Source organism: Mobula hypostoma, chromosome 2, assembly GCF_963921235.1.
Source record: "Mobula hypostoma chromosome 2, sMobHyp1.1, whole genome shotgun sequence".
Taxonomy (NCBI): domain Eukaryota; kingdom Metazoa; phylum Chordata; class Chondrichthyes; order Myliobatiformes; family Myliobatidae; genus Mobula; species Mobula hypostoma.
In genome coordinates, this window is record NC_086098.1 from 151,206,595 (window position 1) to 151,226,211 (window position 19,617).

The 19,617-nt window shown below is 40.3% G+C and overlaps 1 protein-coding gene across 2 annotated transcripts in view; it reads left to right on the forward strand.

The window, feature by feature from the left end:
• Positions 1-19,617, forward strand: part of usp45 (ubiquitin specific peptidase 45) — a 98,957-nt gene that overhangs the window by 62,605 nt on the left and 16,735 nt on the right. The window contains exons 10-13 of one of the 2 annotated variants that reach the window (XM_063040883.1): positions 11,813-11,894; positions 12,203-12,294; positions 13,556-13,612; positions 18,892-19,582. In XM_063040883.1, the coding sequence (XP_062896953.1) occupies positions 11,813-11,894; positions 12,203-12,294; positions 13,556-13,612; positions 18,892-19,582 (922 nt within the window). Of the gene's footprint in view, positions 1-11,812; positions 11,895-12,202; positions 12,295-13,555; positions 13,613-18,888; positions 19,583-19,617 lie in introns of both variants that reach the window. The other variant, XM_063040882.1, reaches the window with a different exon arrangement.

Consider the following 19,617-nt stretch of genomic DNA (forward strand, 5'->3'; position numbering starts at 1 on the left):
AAAATAAAAGGGAGTTGCTGCAAAAATTCACCTTTCTGGTCCCTGTAGTGGCAGGTGTTAAGTTAGCTAGGCTTTTGTTTTCTAGAATTTAGATGGAAGAAGGATAATCTCAAGGGAAAGTACAAAATTTGTAAAGGCATTACAGGATAACTGTAGAAAAATGTTCATGGTAAGGAGTTGTGAACTATACAAATCCTTAAGATGTAGGCCATCCTGGGTTGATAAGGGTGATATAGGGAAAAAAGTCAAGGCTTTGGAGAGGATGCAGAAGAGGATTACCAGGACATTGCCTGGATTAGAGAGCATGTGCGAAAATGAGAGGTTGGACATGCTCTCTTTTCGCTGCTGCCATCAGGAAGAAGGTACAGGAGCCTCAGGACCTGCACCACCAGGTTCAGGAACAGTTATTACCCCTCAACCATATGGATTTTGAACCAGAGGAGGATAACTTCATTCGCCCCATCATTGAACTGTTCTCACAACCTATGAGCTCACCTTCAAGGACTCTTCATCTTGTGTTCATGATATTTATTGCTTATTTATTATTATTATTATTATTATTAATTTTTTTTTGTATTTGCATTTTGTTTTCTTCTGCACATTGGTTGTTGTTGGTCCTATTGGGTGTGCTCTTTCACTGATTCTGTGGTATTTCTTGTATTTACTGTGATTGCCCACAAGAAAATGAATCTCAGGCTTGCATATGATGGCATATATATATTTATATGTATATATTTTGATAATAAATTTGCTTTGAACTTTTTGAACTGAGAAACTTGGATTGTTTTCTCTGGAGCGACAGAGACTGAAGGGAGGTCTGATGGAAGTTTATGAGATTATGTATGTCAACCAATACATTGTTGGGTCTGAAGGCTGATAAGTCCCCAGGACCTGATGGCCTACATCCCAGGGTACTTAAGGAGGTGGCTTTAGAAATCGTGGACGCATTGGTAATCATTTTCCAATGTTCTATAGATTCAGGATTAGTTCCTGTGGATTGGAGGGTGGCTAATGTTGCCCCTCTCTTCAAGAAGAGAGGAAGAGAGAAAACAGGGAATTATAGACCGGTTAGCCTGACGTTGGTTATGGGAAAGATGCTGGAGTCAAGTAGAAAAGATGAAATTATGACACATCTGGATAGCAATAACAGGATCGGTCCGAGTCAGCATGGATTTACAAAGGGGAAATCGTGCTTGACTAATCTTCTGGAATTTTTTGAGGATGTAACTGTGAAAATGGACAAGGGAGAGCCAGTGGGTGTAGTGTACCTGGACTTTCAGAAAGCCTTTGATAAAGTCCCACATGGGAGATTAGTGGGCAAAACTAGGGCACATGGTATTGGGGACAGAGTACTGACATGGATTGAAAATTGGCTGGCTGACAGAAAACGAAGAGTAGTGATTAATGGGTCCCTTTCGGAATGACAGGCGGTGACCAGTGGGGTACCGCAGGGTTCAGTGCTGGGACCGCAGCTGTTTACAATATATGTTAATGATTTAGATGAGGGAATTAAAAGTAACATTAGCAAATTTGCAGATGACACAAAGCTGGGTGCAGTGTGAAATGTGAGGAGGATGTTATGAGAATGCAGGGTGACTTGGAGAGGCTGGGTGAGTGGGCAGATGCATGGCAGATGCAGTGTAATGTGGATAAATGTGAGGTGGTAAGAACAGGAAGGCAGATTATTATCTAAATGGAGTCAAGTTAGGAAAAGAGGAAGTACAACGAGATCTAGGTGTTCTTGTACATCAGTCACTGAAAGCAGGCATGCAAGTACAGCAGGCTGTGAAGAAAACTAATGGCATACTCACCTTCATAACAAGGGGAATTGAGTATAAGAGCAAAGAGGTCCTTCTGCAGCTGTACAGGGCCCTGGTGAGACCACACCTGGAGTACCGTGTGCAGTTTTGGTCTCCAAATTTGAAGAAGGACATTCTTGCTATTGAGGGAGTGCAGCTCAGGTTCCCAAGGTTAATTCCCGGGATGGCAGGACTGTCATATGTCGAAAGATTGGAGCGACTGGGCTTGTATACTCTGGAATTTAGAAGGCTGGGGTGGGGGGGGTATCTTATTGAAACATATAAGATTATTAAGGGATTGGACACGCTGCAGGCAGGAAGCATGTTCCTGCTGATAGGTGAGTCCAGAACCAGAGGCCACAGTTTAAGAATAAGGGGTAGGCCATTTAGAACGGAGTTGAGGAAAAACTTTTTCACCCAGAGAGTGGTGGATATATGGAATGCTCTGCCCCAGAAGGCTGTGGAGGCCAAGTCTCTGGATGCTTTCAAGAAAGAGATGGATAGAGCTCTTAAAGATAGTGGAATCAAAGGTTATGGGGATAAGGCAGGAACTGGATACTGATTGTGGATGATCAGCCATGATCACAGTGAATGGCGGTGCTGGCTCGAAGGGCTGAATGGCCTACTCCTGCACCTATTGTCTATGGTCTATAAATGTACTGTGGAGAGCATTCTGACAGGCTGCATCACTGTCTGGTATGGGGGCGGGGGGTGAGGTGGGAGGGAGCTACTCCACAGGACCAAAAGAAGCAGCAGAGGGTTGTAAATTTAGTCAGCTCCATCTTGGGTACTAGCCTACAAAGTAACCAGGACATCTTCAAGGAGCGGTGTCTCAGAAAGGCAGCGTCCATTATTAAGGACCTCCAGCACCCGGAGCATGCCCTTTTCTCACTGTTACCATTAGGCAGGAGGTACAGAAGCCTGAAGGCACACACTCAGCGATTCAGGAACAGCTTCTTCACCTCTGCCAATCGTTTCCTAAATGGACGTTGAACCTGTGAACGCTACCTCACTTTTTTAATATATATTGTTTCTGTTTTTAGCACGACTTTAATCTATTCAATTTATGTATACTGTAAATTGATTTACTTATTTTTTTTCTTCTGTATTATGTATTGCATTGAACTGCTGCTAAGTTAACAAATTTCATGACACATGCCGGTGATAATAAACCTGATTCTGATTCTGATTATGAAAGGCATAGATAGAGTGGTCATACAGTATTTTTTTCCCAGAATTGAAATATCAATTACCAGAGGGCATGCCTTTAATGTGAGAGGGGGTAAGTTCAAAGGAGATTTGAGGGGCAGGTTTTTTGCCTGGCTTGTGCTGCCTGGGGTGGTGATAGAGGCAAATACAAACTGGGGGTCCATGGCATAAAAAAAAGATTGGGAACCCCCTGCATTAGGGGTTTTTAAGATATATTTGGATAGGCAGATGAATGTGAGTAAAATATAAGAATATGGACATTGTATAGACAGAAGAGATTAGTTCCATTGGCCATTTGATTACTAATTTAATATGTTCGGCACAACATTGTGGGCCAGAGGGCCTGTTCCTGTGCTGTACTGATCTATGTTCTATGATAAACCTTTGAAATTTTCTGTTCAAGATGACAACGGAGGATCAGTCATTGTTTGCATCTGAAGACTTGACGATGGGTTTCAGGAGGTTTGAGGAATTGAGAGATGTCAGTGGAGGTCTTGGAGGCTGATTGATATCCTGCTACTATTTATTTTGTAAATGAAATTTTCCATTTGGGACCTAAAGTGGAAAAATGACAGTAGCCGTAGAACTGTACAGCACAGTGAAGGTTCTTTGGTCAACTGTGTCTATGACACCATGCTAAACTAATCCCATCATAATCCATATTCCTGTCTGTCAATAAATTCCAGGCACCTAAACAAAACTGTCTCACTTTAAAGCACCTTCCTGCATTTGACATTTCTACTCTGTGTAAAAAGATTCTGGTCATCTACACTGTCTGTGTCTCTCATAATTTTACTTGATTTAACTACATTGCCTATAAAAAAGTATTTCCCCCCACCCCCCAGAAGTTTTCATGGTTTACTGTTTTACAACATTGAATCACAGTGGATTTAATTTGGCTTTTCGACACTGATCAGTAGTAAAAGACTCTTTCGTGTCAAAAGTGAATACAGATCTCTGCAAAGTGATCGAAATTAATTATAAACATAAAACACAAAATAATTGATTGCATAAATATTCACCCCCTTTAATATGACATACCAAATCATCACTGATGCAGCCAATTGGTTTTAAAAGTCACATAATTAGTTAAATGGAGATTGTGTGCAGTCAGGGTGTTTCAATTGATTATTGTAAAAATTCAATTGATTATTGTAAAAATAGTCCTGAAGGTCTAACTACTGGTGAGTCAGTATCTTGGCAAAAAACTACATCATGAAGACAAAAGAACACTCCAAGCAACTCAGCGAAGAGGTTATTGACAAGCAGAAGTCAGGAGATGGATACAAGAAAATTTCCAAGTCACTGAATATCCTTTGGAGTACAGTTAAGTCAATCAAGAAATGGAAAGAATATGACACAGCTGTAAATCTGCCTAGAGCAGGCTGTCCTCAAAAACTGAGTGACTATACAAAAAGTGGACTAGTGAAGGAAGCCACCAAGAGACCTATGACAACTCTGAAGGAGTTGCAAACTTCAGTGGCTGAGGTGGGAGAGACTGTACATACAACAACTGTTGCCCAGGTGCTTCATCAGTTGCACCTTTATGAGAGAGCAGCAAAGAGAAAGCCACCGTTGAAAAAAACACATGAAGTCTTGTCTGGAGTTTGCCAGAAAGTATGTGGGGGACTCTGAATTCAACTGGAAGAAGGTTCGATGGTCTGATGAAATGAAAATTAAGCTTTTTGGCCATCAATCTAAACACTATGTTGGTGTAAGCCAAACTCCTCATATAATCAAAAACACACCATCCCTATCGTGAAGCATGGTGGTGGCTGCATCATGCTATGGGGAAGCTTCCCTGCAGCAGGGCCTAGAAGGCTTGTCATGGTAGAGGGTAAAATGAATGCAGCAGACACAGGGAAATCCTGGAGGAAAACCCTTCAGGTTTCACCTATCACCTTGTGTTTCTCTCTCCCCTCCTCCCACCTTTTAAATCTACTCCACAGCTTTTTTTCTGCAGGCCTGCCAAAGGGTTTCAGCCTGAAACATCGACTCTTTTCCATAGGTGTTGCCTGGCCTGCTGAGTTCCACCAGCAATTTGTGTGTGTTGCTTGAATATCCAGTGATGTTCCTATAAGAAGGAAGATGGAGATAAACCAGAAATTATAGACTGGTGAGACTTACATCACTAAGACGTAAGTCTCACTAGTCTATAATTTATTGGAGGCGATTGTTGTAGAAGATTCTTAGTGACATGTTTACTTGTATTTGGAAAAAGCATTGACTTGGGGGCAATCAAAATGTGACTGATTTTTTTGAGGAAGTGACAAAAATGATTGGCGAGAGTAGGGTAATGAATGTTGTCTACATATATCTTAGTAAAGCATTGATCAGTAGGCTGGTCCAGAGGATTAAATTAGGGTTAGGGTGGTTAAGTTGCTTCGTTTAGATGACATGCATTATTCAGAGAGATTGTACTCATGGTTAATTGATATTTTAGGGAGGGGTGTTTTGATATTATAGGTCATGTTGCTATTAAGGATGAGAAAATGTCTTGAGAAACATTAAGGTGATTAAGTTCCCAGAGCATTTTGGGATCTCTCTCATTATAAGAACAGAATGTTACTTGATTAAATCTGATCAGGTTATATCAGATTAGATCTGTGTTTGAGTGCTCTCTCTCCCTTGATGCTCTCATAGGATGGTGCCAGAGTTCTGGATCTTGGGCAAGATTTAATCGACACGGTTTGTGGATTGGACTCTGTAGATCACATTATTTCTGGTTTCTTGTCGCTCCTTTTGTTGTCGCTATTTTGAGCAATTTTGGATCAGGACAGCCTGCAGATAATAAATACTAAGATGAACTGAATATGCCTGGACTGATCCGATTTTGTGCTTTATATTATGTGTTTTGTGCCTGGGGTTGATGTTTTTCTCTGAATGGGTTCCATGGATTTCTTTGTTTCATGACTGTCTGTGGGGAAGACAACTCTCAGGGTTGTATACTGCATGCATACTTGGATAAATATACCTTGAATCTTTAATTTACTTTAAAAATATTTAAGTCTCTACTTCCACTGCTCTATGTGGCAGAGACTCCAAAAGACTTGGAATTCTCTGAAAGGAAACAAAATAACTTTACTGCTTCTTGAATGGATTTTTTTGAACAGTGAACCATGGCTCTATTTTCTTCTATAAAAGGAAACCATTTCTTCGCACCAGCCCTGTCAAGATCCCAAAGAATCATGTTTCAATGAAGCTCTCTCTGCTGAACAGCACCCCATAGAAACGGATTATGTCCAACCTTTTGTCATTTAAGACAATGTAGTTCTTCAGGGTATCAGTGCAGTAAATCTATTTTGAGCTGCCTTGAATGCATATACAGTAATGCTTCCCTAAATAAAGACAAAAATATTGCACTTATTATACTACGGTAATACATTTTGTGCTATGCCCCAGATGTAGTCTCACCAATACCCCATTTAACTGAAGCACTACCTCATACTTTTATATTCAATTCCCTTCGTGACAAACAGCCATATTATATGAATTTTCCTAATTAGTTGCTACATCTTTGCTATCCCATTGTAAAGCACTTTGAACTATATCATCTGTATGAAAAGTGCTCTGTAGATAAGTAATTATTTTTATTTTTTTCTCAGCTCAAGCTGGTAAAACCTGAGGTATGGGCATAGCTAAGCACACTCATTTCTCAATTGCTAGGAACTTTCGGACTATTCTAGTGGTGTTTAGTATTGTGGCTCTCTGGAGATTTAAATAAATATTGCTGTGTAGGCTTAATTGTTTAATGCTATTTTGGGTAGTGACTTTGGGATGATAGCAGTTGTAGATATTACTATTGGGACAATTTTAATATACATGTTGCACAGTGTTTCAATTTCCTCTTTTAATTCAGCATATTTCTGGTATTTTTCACTTATTGATTTCAATATGTTTCTATAGGTACATTTAATGTCAGAGAAATGTATGCAATACACATCTTGAAATTCTTTTTATTCGCAAACATCCATGAAAACAGAAAAGTATGCCAAAGAATGAACAACAGTTAAATGTTTGAACCCCAAAGCCCCTCCCCCCAGATCCCCCTCCCACACAGAAGCAGCAGCAAGGCTATGACACACCCCACCAGCAAAAAAGCATCGGTGCCCTCCCCACCAAGCATGCAAATGTGCAGCAAAGCATCAATAAAGACACAGACTTGCAGTACTACAAAGACTACTCATTCACCCTGTAATTTGACATACCACAGGCTCTCACTCTCCCTAATAAGGGAAAAAGAGGTGTCCCTGTTTGACAGCAAGAGGGGTGATGTAACAAAACAACTTGCTAATTTATGGTGTTAGAAGTCTGTTGCGTTGCTTTTTCCAAGCTCTGTGCCTTTGGGCACACGTGCAGCAGCAAGCCTGCTGCCTCCAATCTTCCTTGTTCTCCCGCGATGCATCAGTCAGCGGTAGCAGCAGCACCAACCTTGAATCCGCCCACCTCTAGAGCCATGAATATCCGACACCCTGAAGGCACGCTGGTCTTCCAGGCCACATCCTTAGCATATCAAAAATCAGCCAGTCATGAGGCCTTGAGAGTGGGTCCCATTCCCGCAAAAAACCAAAGTCAGAGTGCAACTCCAGGTCAGGATCTACAAAAGAACCTTGAAAGGGTAAAAAAAAAAGATCAAAGACAGAAATCAAGCTGTTTCCAAAGATGCAAGCAAAGGAGTCGCTGTTTAGCGCCATCTTCACTCAGCTCCACCTCTCCTCTAAGTTGTTTGTGTTTGGAATGGCTATATCTATTAAGTCAGTTGTTCTTGTTTGTCCTGTAATATCTGGACGATTATTATGGATTGTCCTATCTCTAATAATTTGTAGGACTCTGACTCTAAAACCAGATCAGGCTTCTATTTATAGTAAGGTATGTCTTTTATGAGTTTTTATTTTAAAGCAAGATTTTGGTGAATGATGTTTGCCACTTGATTGTGCCCATGTAAGTAATCAGATTGAGTTAAACTACTGCGGGATCCTTTAATGTGTTGGATTGTTCCTCGTTTCTCAGCATTTCCAACGTTTATCCTCTTAAATCTATTGGTCTTTAATTATGTATTTTTGATAAGTTTTTGTGTTAACCACCTGGTCCTGAATTGCCCCTCTATTTCTAGAAAGAGGTCTTTAAAGTTCAAATTAAAGTCTAATATCAGAGTACACACATATCACCACATACAACACTAAGATTATTTTATTCTCTGGGCATACTTAGCAAATGTATAGGACAGTAACTGTAAACAGGATCTGAAAGCTGTAAACTTCGGGAACTGCAAACTGTACAAATGCAGATACACATGAAAAGCAGTAAATAATGAGCATGAAATAACAATATAAAAGAGGCCTTAAATGAGTGTTGTTATCCCCTTTTGTTCAAGATCCTGATAGCTGAGGGGTAGTAACTGTTTTTGAACCTGGTGGTGTGAGTCCTGGGGCACTTGTACCTTCCACCTGATGGCAACAGCGAGAAAAGAGCATGGCCTGGGTGGTGAGGATCTTTGATGATGGATGCTGCTTTTCTACAACAACATTTCATGTAGATGTGCTCAATGGTTGGGAGGGTTTTACCCATGATGTACTAGGCCAAATCCACCGCTACCTTTTGTAGGATTTTTCGCTCAAAGACATGGTTGTTCCCATATCAGACCACAATGCAGCCAGTCAGCACACTTTCCACACACATCTATAGAAGTTTGCCAAGGTTCTTGAAGACATGCCGAATCTCTGCAGACTTCTGAGGAAGTAGAGGTGCTGTCGTGCTTTCTTCACAATTATATCTATATGACGGGTCCAGGACAGGTCCTTTGAGATAGTGACACCCAGGAATTTAAAGTTACTGACCCTCTCCACCTCTGATCCTCAGATGATTACCGGCTCACGGACCTCTGGTTTCCACCTCCTGAAGTCTACAATCAGTTCCTTGGTCTTGTTGACATTGAGTGAGAGGTTGTTGTTATTACACCACTCAGCCAAATTTTCAGTTTCCCTCCGGTATGCTGATTCATCACCCTATTGATACAATCCACAACAGTGGTGTCATCAGCAAACTTGTATATGGTGTTGGAGCTGTACTTAGCCACACAGTCACAGGTGTAAAGAGAGAAGAGCAGGGGGCTAAGTACACATCCCTGCGGTGCTCCTGTGCTGATGGAGATGGTGGAGGAAATGTCTTTGCCATTCCAAACTGACTGGATTCTACAAGTGAGGAAACCAGGATCGAATTGCAAAAGGGGGTATTGAGGCCCAGGTCTTGGAGTTTACTGATTTGTTTAGAGGGGATGATGGTATTTAATGCTGCCCTGATCTGATAAAGAGCACCCTGATGTATGCACCTTTGCTGTCTAGATGTGCCAGGGTTGCATGAAGAGCGAACAAGATGGTGTCTACTGTAGATCCAAGTCGCCACTCAGGCAGGAGCTGATATGCTTCAACACAAGCCTATCAAAACACTTAATTGTGGATGTAAGTGCCACTGAGCAATAGTCATTTAGACAGGTCACTACACTCTTCTTGGGCACCAGTACGATTAAAGTCTGCTTGAAGCAGGTGGGTACCACACACTGCCGGAGTGAGAGGTTGACTATGTCTGTGAACACACCAGCCAGTTGGTTAGCACAGGTCTTCTGTACTCGGCCAGGTACTTCATCTGCACCAGATGCTTCCCTTGGATTCACTCTCTTGAAGGCAGCCCGCACATCATCTTAAGATACTGAGACCAAAGGATCATTGGGAGACATGGGGGTACATAATAGTTCCTCCCTGTTCTGGTGATCAAAGTGAACATAGAAGGCATAGAGCTCATATGAAAGTGAAGCTCTGCTGTCCCCTGTGGTGCAAGGTTTAACTTTGTAGGATGTTAAACTCTGAGCCAGGTATTCAACAGTTCATAGAAACATAGAAAATAGATGCAGGAGTAGGCCATTTGGCCCTTCGAGCCTGCACCGCCATTCAGTATGATCATGGCTGATCATCCAACTCAGAACCCTGTACCAGCCTTCCCCCCCCATACCCCCTGATCCCTTCAGCCACAAGGGCTATATCTAACTCCTTCTTAAATATAGCCAATGAACTGGCCTCAACTGTTTCCTGTGGCAGAGAATTCCACAGGTTTCCTTGTTGACATCTAGTCTGCTCAGATTGTGGGGATGTCTTATATGGAGGGTCATGCTCATCCACTGGTTAACTTTCTTCTGTAGTGTTTTTTTCTTCATTTGGCTGGGTCGTGCTTTCATTTAAGTTTAGTGGTCTGTACTTTTTATCAGAATTGCATATGCTCACGTGGAGTGCTGTATTCTGTTTTGTTGATGAAAATATTTCCTTAGAAGTTTTATCTGACTTATGTAAATGTATTATTTTTGATACTGCCTTTATACTGGCCTTTGTAATAGGCACTAGGACATCCAAATATCTCTACATTTTTAAGCTTTGCAATCTTTGAACATTTACATAATGTGTATTTTTACTCTTCCTAACGCTTTGGATAATCATGTTTTCATATTTCATTTACCAGATCTTTGCAACCCACTTAACCTATCCATGTCCTTTTGAACCCTCCTATGTCCTCCTCATCTTGCTTTCCTACCAGTCTTTATGTCATCAGCAAATCTGGCCCCTCTACCCTTTGGCCCCTTCATCCAAGTCATTTATATAAATTATAAAGCTTGAGGTTGCAGTATTGACCTTATAGTATTACAATAATTAGTGATAATACAGAGAATTCATTATCAGTCAGAAAGCAAAAAGTGGGAATAAACGATCATTCTCTGCTTGATCGGCTGTGACTAGTGGCGCAGTGGGGTATCTATGCTCAGGCCCAAGCCATTCACAATCTATATCAATGATTTGGCTGAAGAATCTAAATGTGATATTTCCAGTCTGACATTGTCCACAGCTGCCTGGGATCCAAAGCTTCACCATTTGCTGAGAAAGGTGTATTAAATAAATTAAACAAATGTTGAAATGGTCTTCTTCTGTCACCTGTGAAATAGCATATGTAATCCAGAGGAACACATACAAAATGCAGGAGGAACTCAGCAGCAAACACCTTTGAATGACAGGTCTCAGCCTGAAACATTGACTGTGTACTCCTTTCCACATGCTGCCTGACTTACTGAGTTCCTCCAGTTTTTTCTATTTGTTACTCTGCATTTTATTTTCCTTTGGTTGAGAGCCGTGTACTGAGAAATGTATGGTATAATAGATGCCTCAGAGAGGATAAGTAATAGACATAGACATACTTTATTGATCCCGAGGGAAATTGAGTTTCGTTACAGCCGCACCAACCAAGAATAGAGCATAAATATAGCAATACAAAAACCACAAACAATCAAACAACAATATGCAAACTATGCCAGATGGAAATAAGTCCAGGACCAGCCTATTGGCTCAGGGTGTGCGACCCTCCACGGAAGGAGCTGCAAAGTTCGATGGCTGCAGGCAGGAACAACCTCACATGATGCCCAGTGTTGTATCTCGGTGGAATATGGCCAGAGTCCAACAGCAAAAAGTTCAAAGTTAAATACAGCATTCATATTGTGACCCGGTTAATCTGAAAGGAGACCAATCCTGACAGCGCCAGACAAGAATGGCTGACTGGTGCGACGCGATAAAAAAAAAATGAAAGAAAAATGGTTTACCCTGTTGTGATACATTTCTAATTTTTATGGCTTGTGGATTTTTTGCATGCATTACTTATGCATGCCTTTGACAAGATGTGAAATATGATTACTTGTATGTTGTTGTGCTCAGTATTACCAATTTGTTACATATACTGTAAAAGATTATAAACAATCTCTTCTCCTGATGCAGCGCATACAGAGTGCCATCTTAAAAGCCTTCAACAGCCCTACAGTCAAAACTGCTGATGAAGAAACAAAACGAAAAGTGAAAGGTGGGGATGTTACACAGTTCAAGGGCGCCATCTACTGTATTTATGGTCATTTAAACTTGAATCTTCCCAGCTGCAATAAAGCAGAAAACCTTCACATAGTGCAGTCTGGGCCAGTTACGGTTTAAAATCACAATTATTAGCCTTTAGAGATTTTAACAAATAATGTGAATGAAAATGTTGTAGACATTAATTTTTTTTAGCATATGGCATCTAGAAATTATTGTGAAGCTTTAAAGTCACGAAATTGGAAAAAAATGTTACTGGGGAAACCTGAGTTAAATTTATCTCAAAATATAATGTTGTTACAGTATATGGAAGAGAAGGTGTGAAGATGAATTTTATCAACCAGATTTTTGTCGGAGAATTGATCAGTACCGTCATGTGTGAAGAGTGTTTGCATGTGAGTATTTAGGTTTTTTTTGTTGTAATAAAAATAATACAATTGTACTTCAGTTTCTTACTTGTCTTCATGGATCACAATTAAAAGTAGTATGTACCTGAATGTGTAATGTAGAAATTATAGAATTGTTTGGCAAATGTATATGTTTTTAAATAGCCTCAGTTGCATGTGTTTGTTTTCAAAAAGCAGCAATTTTTGTCACTGGCAGTTGGTGGGAAATGTATATGTTTTAAGCACAATAATTTTATCTTGAGTGGAGCAAATACTTTCACACCCTTTTGTCCTCTACCTAATGATTTCTGTAGTTGCAACGAAGAGCAACATTACTGCTTATGGAATTTTGTTGCTAAATTGCTAACATGTCTAAAACAATAAAACAACAAAGGTTAGAAATAGCAACTATGAAGCAGTTCATAATTGTAAAATTATTGGAGGAAGATTTGCTATAGCAGAGCATCGTGTATCTGTGGAATTCATCGCCATAGACGGCTGCGGAAGCAAAGTCATTGGGTATCTTTAAAGCGGAGGTTGGTAGGTTCTTCTTTAGTAATGGTCTCAAAGGTCACGGAGAGAAACAGGAGAATGGAGTTGGGAGGGATAACAAATCAACCATTATGGAATGGCAGAGAAGACTCGATGAGCCCAATGGCCTCATTCTGCTCCTATATCTTAAGCTTGGTTTTTATTATAAGACCATATGTGTATGGCAGAAAGGACCATCATAAGTAGCTGAAAACATGGTCATTAGAGAAAAATGTAGTACATTCCAATTTCACTCCCTGATTTTGACTAAGTATGTTCACAATAAACAAATGTTTGTAATGCTTTTTAGAAGTTATTTTACATAACTGATACAACATTGAATCCTTTTATAACCTAACAAAACATTAGGTTCTTAGACTGTGGGTGTACATTAGGGTTAAATAATTGTCAAACTTTATAAATCTACGACTTCCTTCAAAATTTCACCCTATATATACTGTATCTCTCTCTCTCTCTCGCTCTCTCTTTCTTTCTTTTAATCATTACACATAAAAATATACAGCTGAACCTGAGAAGAAAATTTGGAAGTTTGCTGCAGTGGTAACCATCATCCACAGTTTAATTCTGAAAATAATGACTGATACAATGACTGCAAGTTTAATTTTAGGCTTTCTGTTTATATGATGTGCGAATGCTGTGTATTTTGAACTGTGTTATGAACTGTGCTTTTTAATATTGTTCTAATTATCAATTATTTACAATCTTTTGGATTTTTTAGATTTCATCTGTTAGAGAGCCATTTATCGATCTTTCACTTCCTATTGTTGAAGAAAGGGTAAGAATTTTTGTTTTTTTGTGTACAAAGTATTTAAAACATTTATCATCTGTATACTGTGTGTAGGTCTTTATAAGCATTATTTGCAGTTGGTTTACTCAGCATTAGTTACCACTTGGGTTTGGCCTCCATTTAAACCTTCTTCACAGCTTTGGATCAAACCAAGTACAATGGTTAATTAGAGCATCAGTTAATTGAGGCAGCGCTTATTTGAGACAACTCTTAAGGGACAAAAAGCTTGACGTACAGTGTAATCATTGAGGAAGTCAAGAGGAACAACCTATCAGCCGTGCTTACTTTCATTGATTTTCGCAAAGCTTTTGAATCCATTCACCGAGGTAAAATGCTGAAGATCCTGAAAGCTTACAGAGTGCCAGACCGTCTACTGAGAGCAATAGAGTCCAGCTATACCAAAACCATAGCGAAAGTTGTATCACCAGACGGAGAAACAGCAGTGTTCGAGCTCCTAGCTGGTGTGCTGCAAGGAAACACTCTGGCACCATCTTTATAATCTTTATAATTGTCCTTGATTTATAGTAGTGCTCTAGTATTGTTAGTGTTAAATTTGTTATCTGTTTCCCCAAAAAACATTCAGCGTATTCCCCAGCGAGAAACCCTGGTTGAGCCATGAGATCCACAATCTGCTGAGGGCCAAACCAGAGGTATTCAGGTCTGGTGACCAAGTTAGATACAAGGGGTCCAGGTATGATCACCGGAGAGCCATCTCATGGGCAAAGTGGCAATTGCAGACTAAACTCGAATCACTAAAGGATGCTTGACAGCTGTGGCAGGGCTTGAATGCTATTACTTCTTACAAAGTTGAAATCAAGCAATGTAGGTCACAACAGAGCTACACTTCCAGATGAGCTCAATGCCTTCTGTGCTCACTTCGATCGTAAAAACACATAAACTCCAATAGCCCCCCATGACCCTATGATTTCAGTATCTGAAGCCAACATGAGAACCTCCTTCAGGATGTGAACCCATGGAAAGCATCAGGCCCAGATAGGACACTTGATAAAGTACTAAAGACCTGTGTTGATCAACTGGCTGGAGTGTTTACCAAGATCTTTAACTTTTAATTTGACAATCTGAGGTATCCACTTGCTTCAAACAGGCTTCAACTTTATTGGTTAGAAGAATGTGGTAGCCTGCCTCAGTGTCTATTGTGCAGTAGCATTTATGTCCACTGAGATGAATGCTTGGCTGAGAAACGACTTGGTTCTGCTCTAATTTGCCTAACAGCACAATAGGTCCACAGCAGATTCCATCTCATTAGCTCTTCACTCAACTCTGGAACATCTGGACATCAAAGATCAGTAAGTTTCAAGACCTTGGCCTCAATACCTCCTTGTGCAATTGAACCCGCGATTTCCTCACTTGCAGACCCCAGTCAATTTGGATTGCTAACAATATCTCCTCCACAATCTCCATCACCACAGGTGTACTACAAGGCTGCGTGCTTAGTCCGCTGCTCTACTGTCTTTACACTTATGACTGTGTGGCTAAGCACAGCTCCATTGCTATATTTAAGTTTGCTGATGATACCACTGTTGTTGGCTGAATCAAAGGTGGTAACGAATTAGCATTCGGGGGGAGACTGAAAATCGGGCTGAGTGGTGCCACAACAACAACCTCTTACTCAATGTCAGCAAGACCAAGAAGCTGATTATTGACTTCAAGAGGAGGAAACCAGAGGTCCATGAACCAGTCCTCATCGGGGGATTGGAGGTGAAGAGGTTCAGCAACTTTAAGTTCCTCGATGTTAACATTTCAGAAAACCTTCTCCTGGGCCCAGCACGTGAGTGCAATTATGAAGAAAGCACACACAGTCTCTACTTACTTAGGAGTTTGTGGAGAATCAGCATGACATCCAAAACTTTGACAATCTTCTATAAATATGTGGTGGAGAGTATATTGACTGGTTGTATTACGGCCTCGTATGGAAACACCAATGCCCCTGAGCCGAAAATCCTACAAAGAATAGTGGATATGGCCCAGTCCATCACTGGTAAAGCCCTCCCAAACATTGAACACATCTACATTGAGCCTGGTCACAGGAAAGCAACATCCATCATCATGGACCCCCAACATCCAGCACATGCTCACTTCTATCTGCTGTCATCAGGAGCAAGGTACAAGAGTCTCAGGACTTACACCACCAGCTTCAGGAACAGTTACTACACCTGAACCATCAGGCTCTTGAACCAAAGGGGATAACTTCGCTCAGCTTCATTTGCCCCATCATTAAAATGTTCCCACAACCAATCGACAAACTTTCATGGTCTCTCCATCTTGTGTTCTTGATATTTATTGCTTATTTATTTGTTATTATTATTGTTTCTTCTTTTTGTATTTGCACAGTTTTTGCCTTCTGCATTCTGGTTGAACTCCCTAGTCTTTTATCGATTCTGTTATGGTAATTATTCTATAGATTTATTGAGTATGCCCACAATAGAATGAATTTCAAGCTGGATATGGTGACATATATGTACTTCGGTAATAAATTTACTTTGAACTTTAGTACACCATGTCTGAGTGCAGCTGGTTATTACTGAGTCCTTACAACCAAACATGGTCTTTCAGCAACTGGCATATCACTCCTTGTGGTTTTTAGCAACTTCCAGAAAGAATTAAACCATTGTTATAACGAAAGGTTGGACTAATTTGGGTTTTCTCTGGAACAGCAGAAGCTGAGTAGAATTTTATAAGATTATGAGAGACATAGATAGAGTATACAGACAGTAACTTTTTCCAGGGGTTTAAATGTCTAATACCAGAAGCATACATTTAATGTAAGAGGGGGTAAATTCAAAAGAGATGCAAGGGGCAAGTTTTTTTCCCCCCCCCAGAGTGGTGGGTGCTGCTTGGGGTGGTGGTAGAGGCAGATACATTAAGGACTTTTAAGGGACATTTTGATGGTCATGTGTATGTGAGAAAAATGGAATGATATAGATGTTTAGGCAGAAGCGATTAATTTAGTTGACTATTTGATTCATAATTTATTTGGATGGGCACACCATTGTGGGCTGAAGGGACTGTTCCTGTGCTGTTCTGTTCTGTATTCAAACAAGCTCCTTCAGCTATCTCCATACAACTCCCTATGGTTTTAGTAACTTCCCAGTAAGAATTAAACCTTTGTTCCACTGGATAAACGTCCAGTTAAATTCCACCAGCAGCTCAGTGCAAGTCACTGATAGTCCTTTTAAACAAATGTTTAAAAAAACAGAAAATAGTGCAAATCTCTGGTTGGCTAATCCTGCCACTTGAGCCTTTTGTTCTTGTCAGAAGCTGCACTAGCACTTAATTTACTCGGTATTGTTTGGTTAGATTAGGCAGCCTTATCAATGTGCTTTTTCTGTCATTTATGGAATAAGTTAGATATTCCATAGCTGTCTATTATTTCTATGTCCACAGATTACCTTAATTTTCCAACATTTTTATTTCTTATTTCAGATATCCAGCATTGTTAGATCCAACTGTTTGTTATTTTCTTGGTTTTACAACTGATTGTCTGCTTGTACTTTAAGTAGTTTTGATATACATGTACCTGCTAACTATGCTTCCTGGTAGCCACAGTATGTATACAGGTTTTCAGTGTGTCCCCTAGTGGTTATATTGGTATGATTCTGGAAGGTTTTGGGAGCTTCCCTGGTGCTGCATTATTTGAATAGGGGGTATCTCATTGGTTAACTTTTATCTACAAACTTGAATGGATTTTTATCATCTATGGAGTATAAAAATAGCTAACCACAAGGCAGTGCCATATTAGACTCTTTGTCTTTTTTCTTCTTCATCTCTCCCTTCTGCTGCTAGCCTCTGCTTCCTGTTTTTAGCTTTCTTTGTTCTACTACATTTAATAAAATAATCATGAAGGTACAAGTTTTCTACCTCTTTCCTGACTTCTGAAAGAACTTTGGATTAAGTCATTAGAAACCAAAACTAGCATCTGCAATATTTTACTTTTAAATGACGTTAGATTTTCAAATTATAATTTAACATTGCAAAGTAAAACATGATGTCAGCTGGCACAGAAACAAGGAACACTGGAAGCAGTCAGCAGGTGAGGGAGACTGGCATTCTAAGTCTTTCAGCATTGCAGAAGCCTAGGTTTTTAGCAGATCTTTCATATTGATGAAGAAATAATCTGAGACTGGCGGTTTTTTTGTAAGGAAGCTTAGATCTAAGGATACTAAGATATCAATAAGATTGAAAGGGTGCAGAGAAAATTTACCACGATGTTGCTAAGACTTAAGGACCTGAGTTATAGGGAATGATTGAATAGGTTAGGACTTTCTTCCCTACAGCTTGGGAGAATAAGGCAAGGTTTGAGAGATGTATACTGTAAAAGTTATGAGGGGTATAGATAGGGTAAATGCAAGCAGGCTTTTTCCACTGAAGTTGGATGAGACTAGAACCAGAGGTCGTGGGTTAGAGGTTCAAGGGGAACCTACCGAATGTTGAAAGGACTGGATAAGGTGGCTGTGGAGAGGATGCTTCCTATGGTGGGGGTATCCAAAACTACAGGGCACAGCTTCTAAATTGAGGGGCGACCTTTTAGAACAGAAGTAAAAGAGAAATTTTTCAGAGGACGGTGAACCTGTGGAATGTACTTCCACAGACTGCAGTGGAGGCCAAGTCTGCGGGTATATTTAAAGCGAAATTTGATAGTATCTTGATCGGTCAGGGCATCAAGGGATATGGCGAGAAAGCAGCTGTATGGGGGTTGAGTGGGATCTGAGATCAACCATGATGGAATGGCAGAGCTGACTCAATAGGCTGAATGGCCTATTTCTGCTCCCATGTCTTATGGTCCTATAAGGGGAACTTTTTCATTGAGGGTGGTGAGAGTATGGAAGTGGTTTGCTTTCAACATTTAAGAGAGATTTGGATACGAAAATAGATGGGAAGGGCATGGAAGGCTATGGTCCAGGTGCAGGTCGATGGTGCTGGGCAGGTTAATAGTTTGGCAGGGTCTAGGTTGGCTGAAGGGCCTGTTTCTGTGTAGTAATGTTCAATGACTATCTGATTAATACCAATTCATCTGTTAAATGGCCCTCTTATCAGTTGATCTCAAATATAGGTCACCCTGACATAGTGAACTAGATGTGAGACTTAACCAGTTCATGACCTATCTTTCTAAAGCAAAAGAGTCTCCCAACAATTTAATTTCCCAGTGTTCTTTATATGGTACCTAGGGTCTTCATAATCTGAGATATTCTCAGGCAAAGATTTTCCACACAATATGCCAACATTTTTCACTATTGTATTTTTAGCAGAGTTACGTGAACAAGCAAAGGATAAAGGGAATAAAGAAGTCAATGGATGACGAGAACAGTTGGCAAGCTTCTGCAGAACAAAGTAATGGACACATTGAGGAGGAGAGCAACCAGGCACTTCATTGCTCTAATCCGGTAGAAGGCAATATATTAAGTCAGTCTGAAGGTAGCGATAAAGATGGGAATCAATCAGACAGAAGCAATCAATCAGATCGAAGCAATGATGCAGACACTGAAGCATCAGATCCTGAGAACCCGACAAAGCCAGTGGAGTTCCTGAGTCGCAGCACTGATTCCAGCGTTGGTTTGGCAACTGTCAGCCACAAATTTTTGAACAGCAATTCAGTGCAACTCAAACATGCTGACTTTAGCTGTAATGATTCTCTTTCCAGTGGGATATCAAAACTCAACCTTGGCAGTACTAAAAAGGAAAATCTAATTATTGATTCTACTTATGAGGATCAAACCGACAGCGTTCAAGACACAAAAGAAAAATCTGTTGTTTCAAAAAACACACATATGGCTTTTCAAACACTTTCACGGAGCTACAGAGCCAGACCTAAGGAATGTTCTCTTCAGTCCTGTCTTGCCCAGTTCACGTCCATAGATCTACTAATGGGTAACAACAAACTGTTGTGTGAAAAATGTACAGAGAGAAAGCAGAAGCAGCACAAGAAGGCACAGTCAGCAGGTGGGTAATGCAGAAGTGCCAGAAACATCCTATAG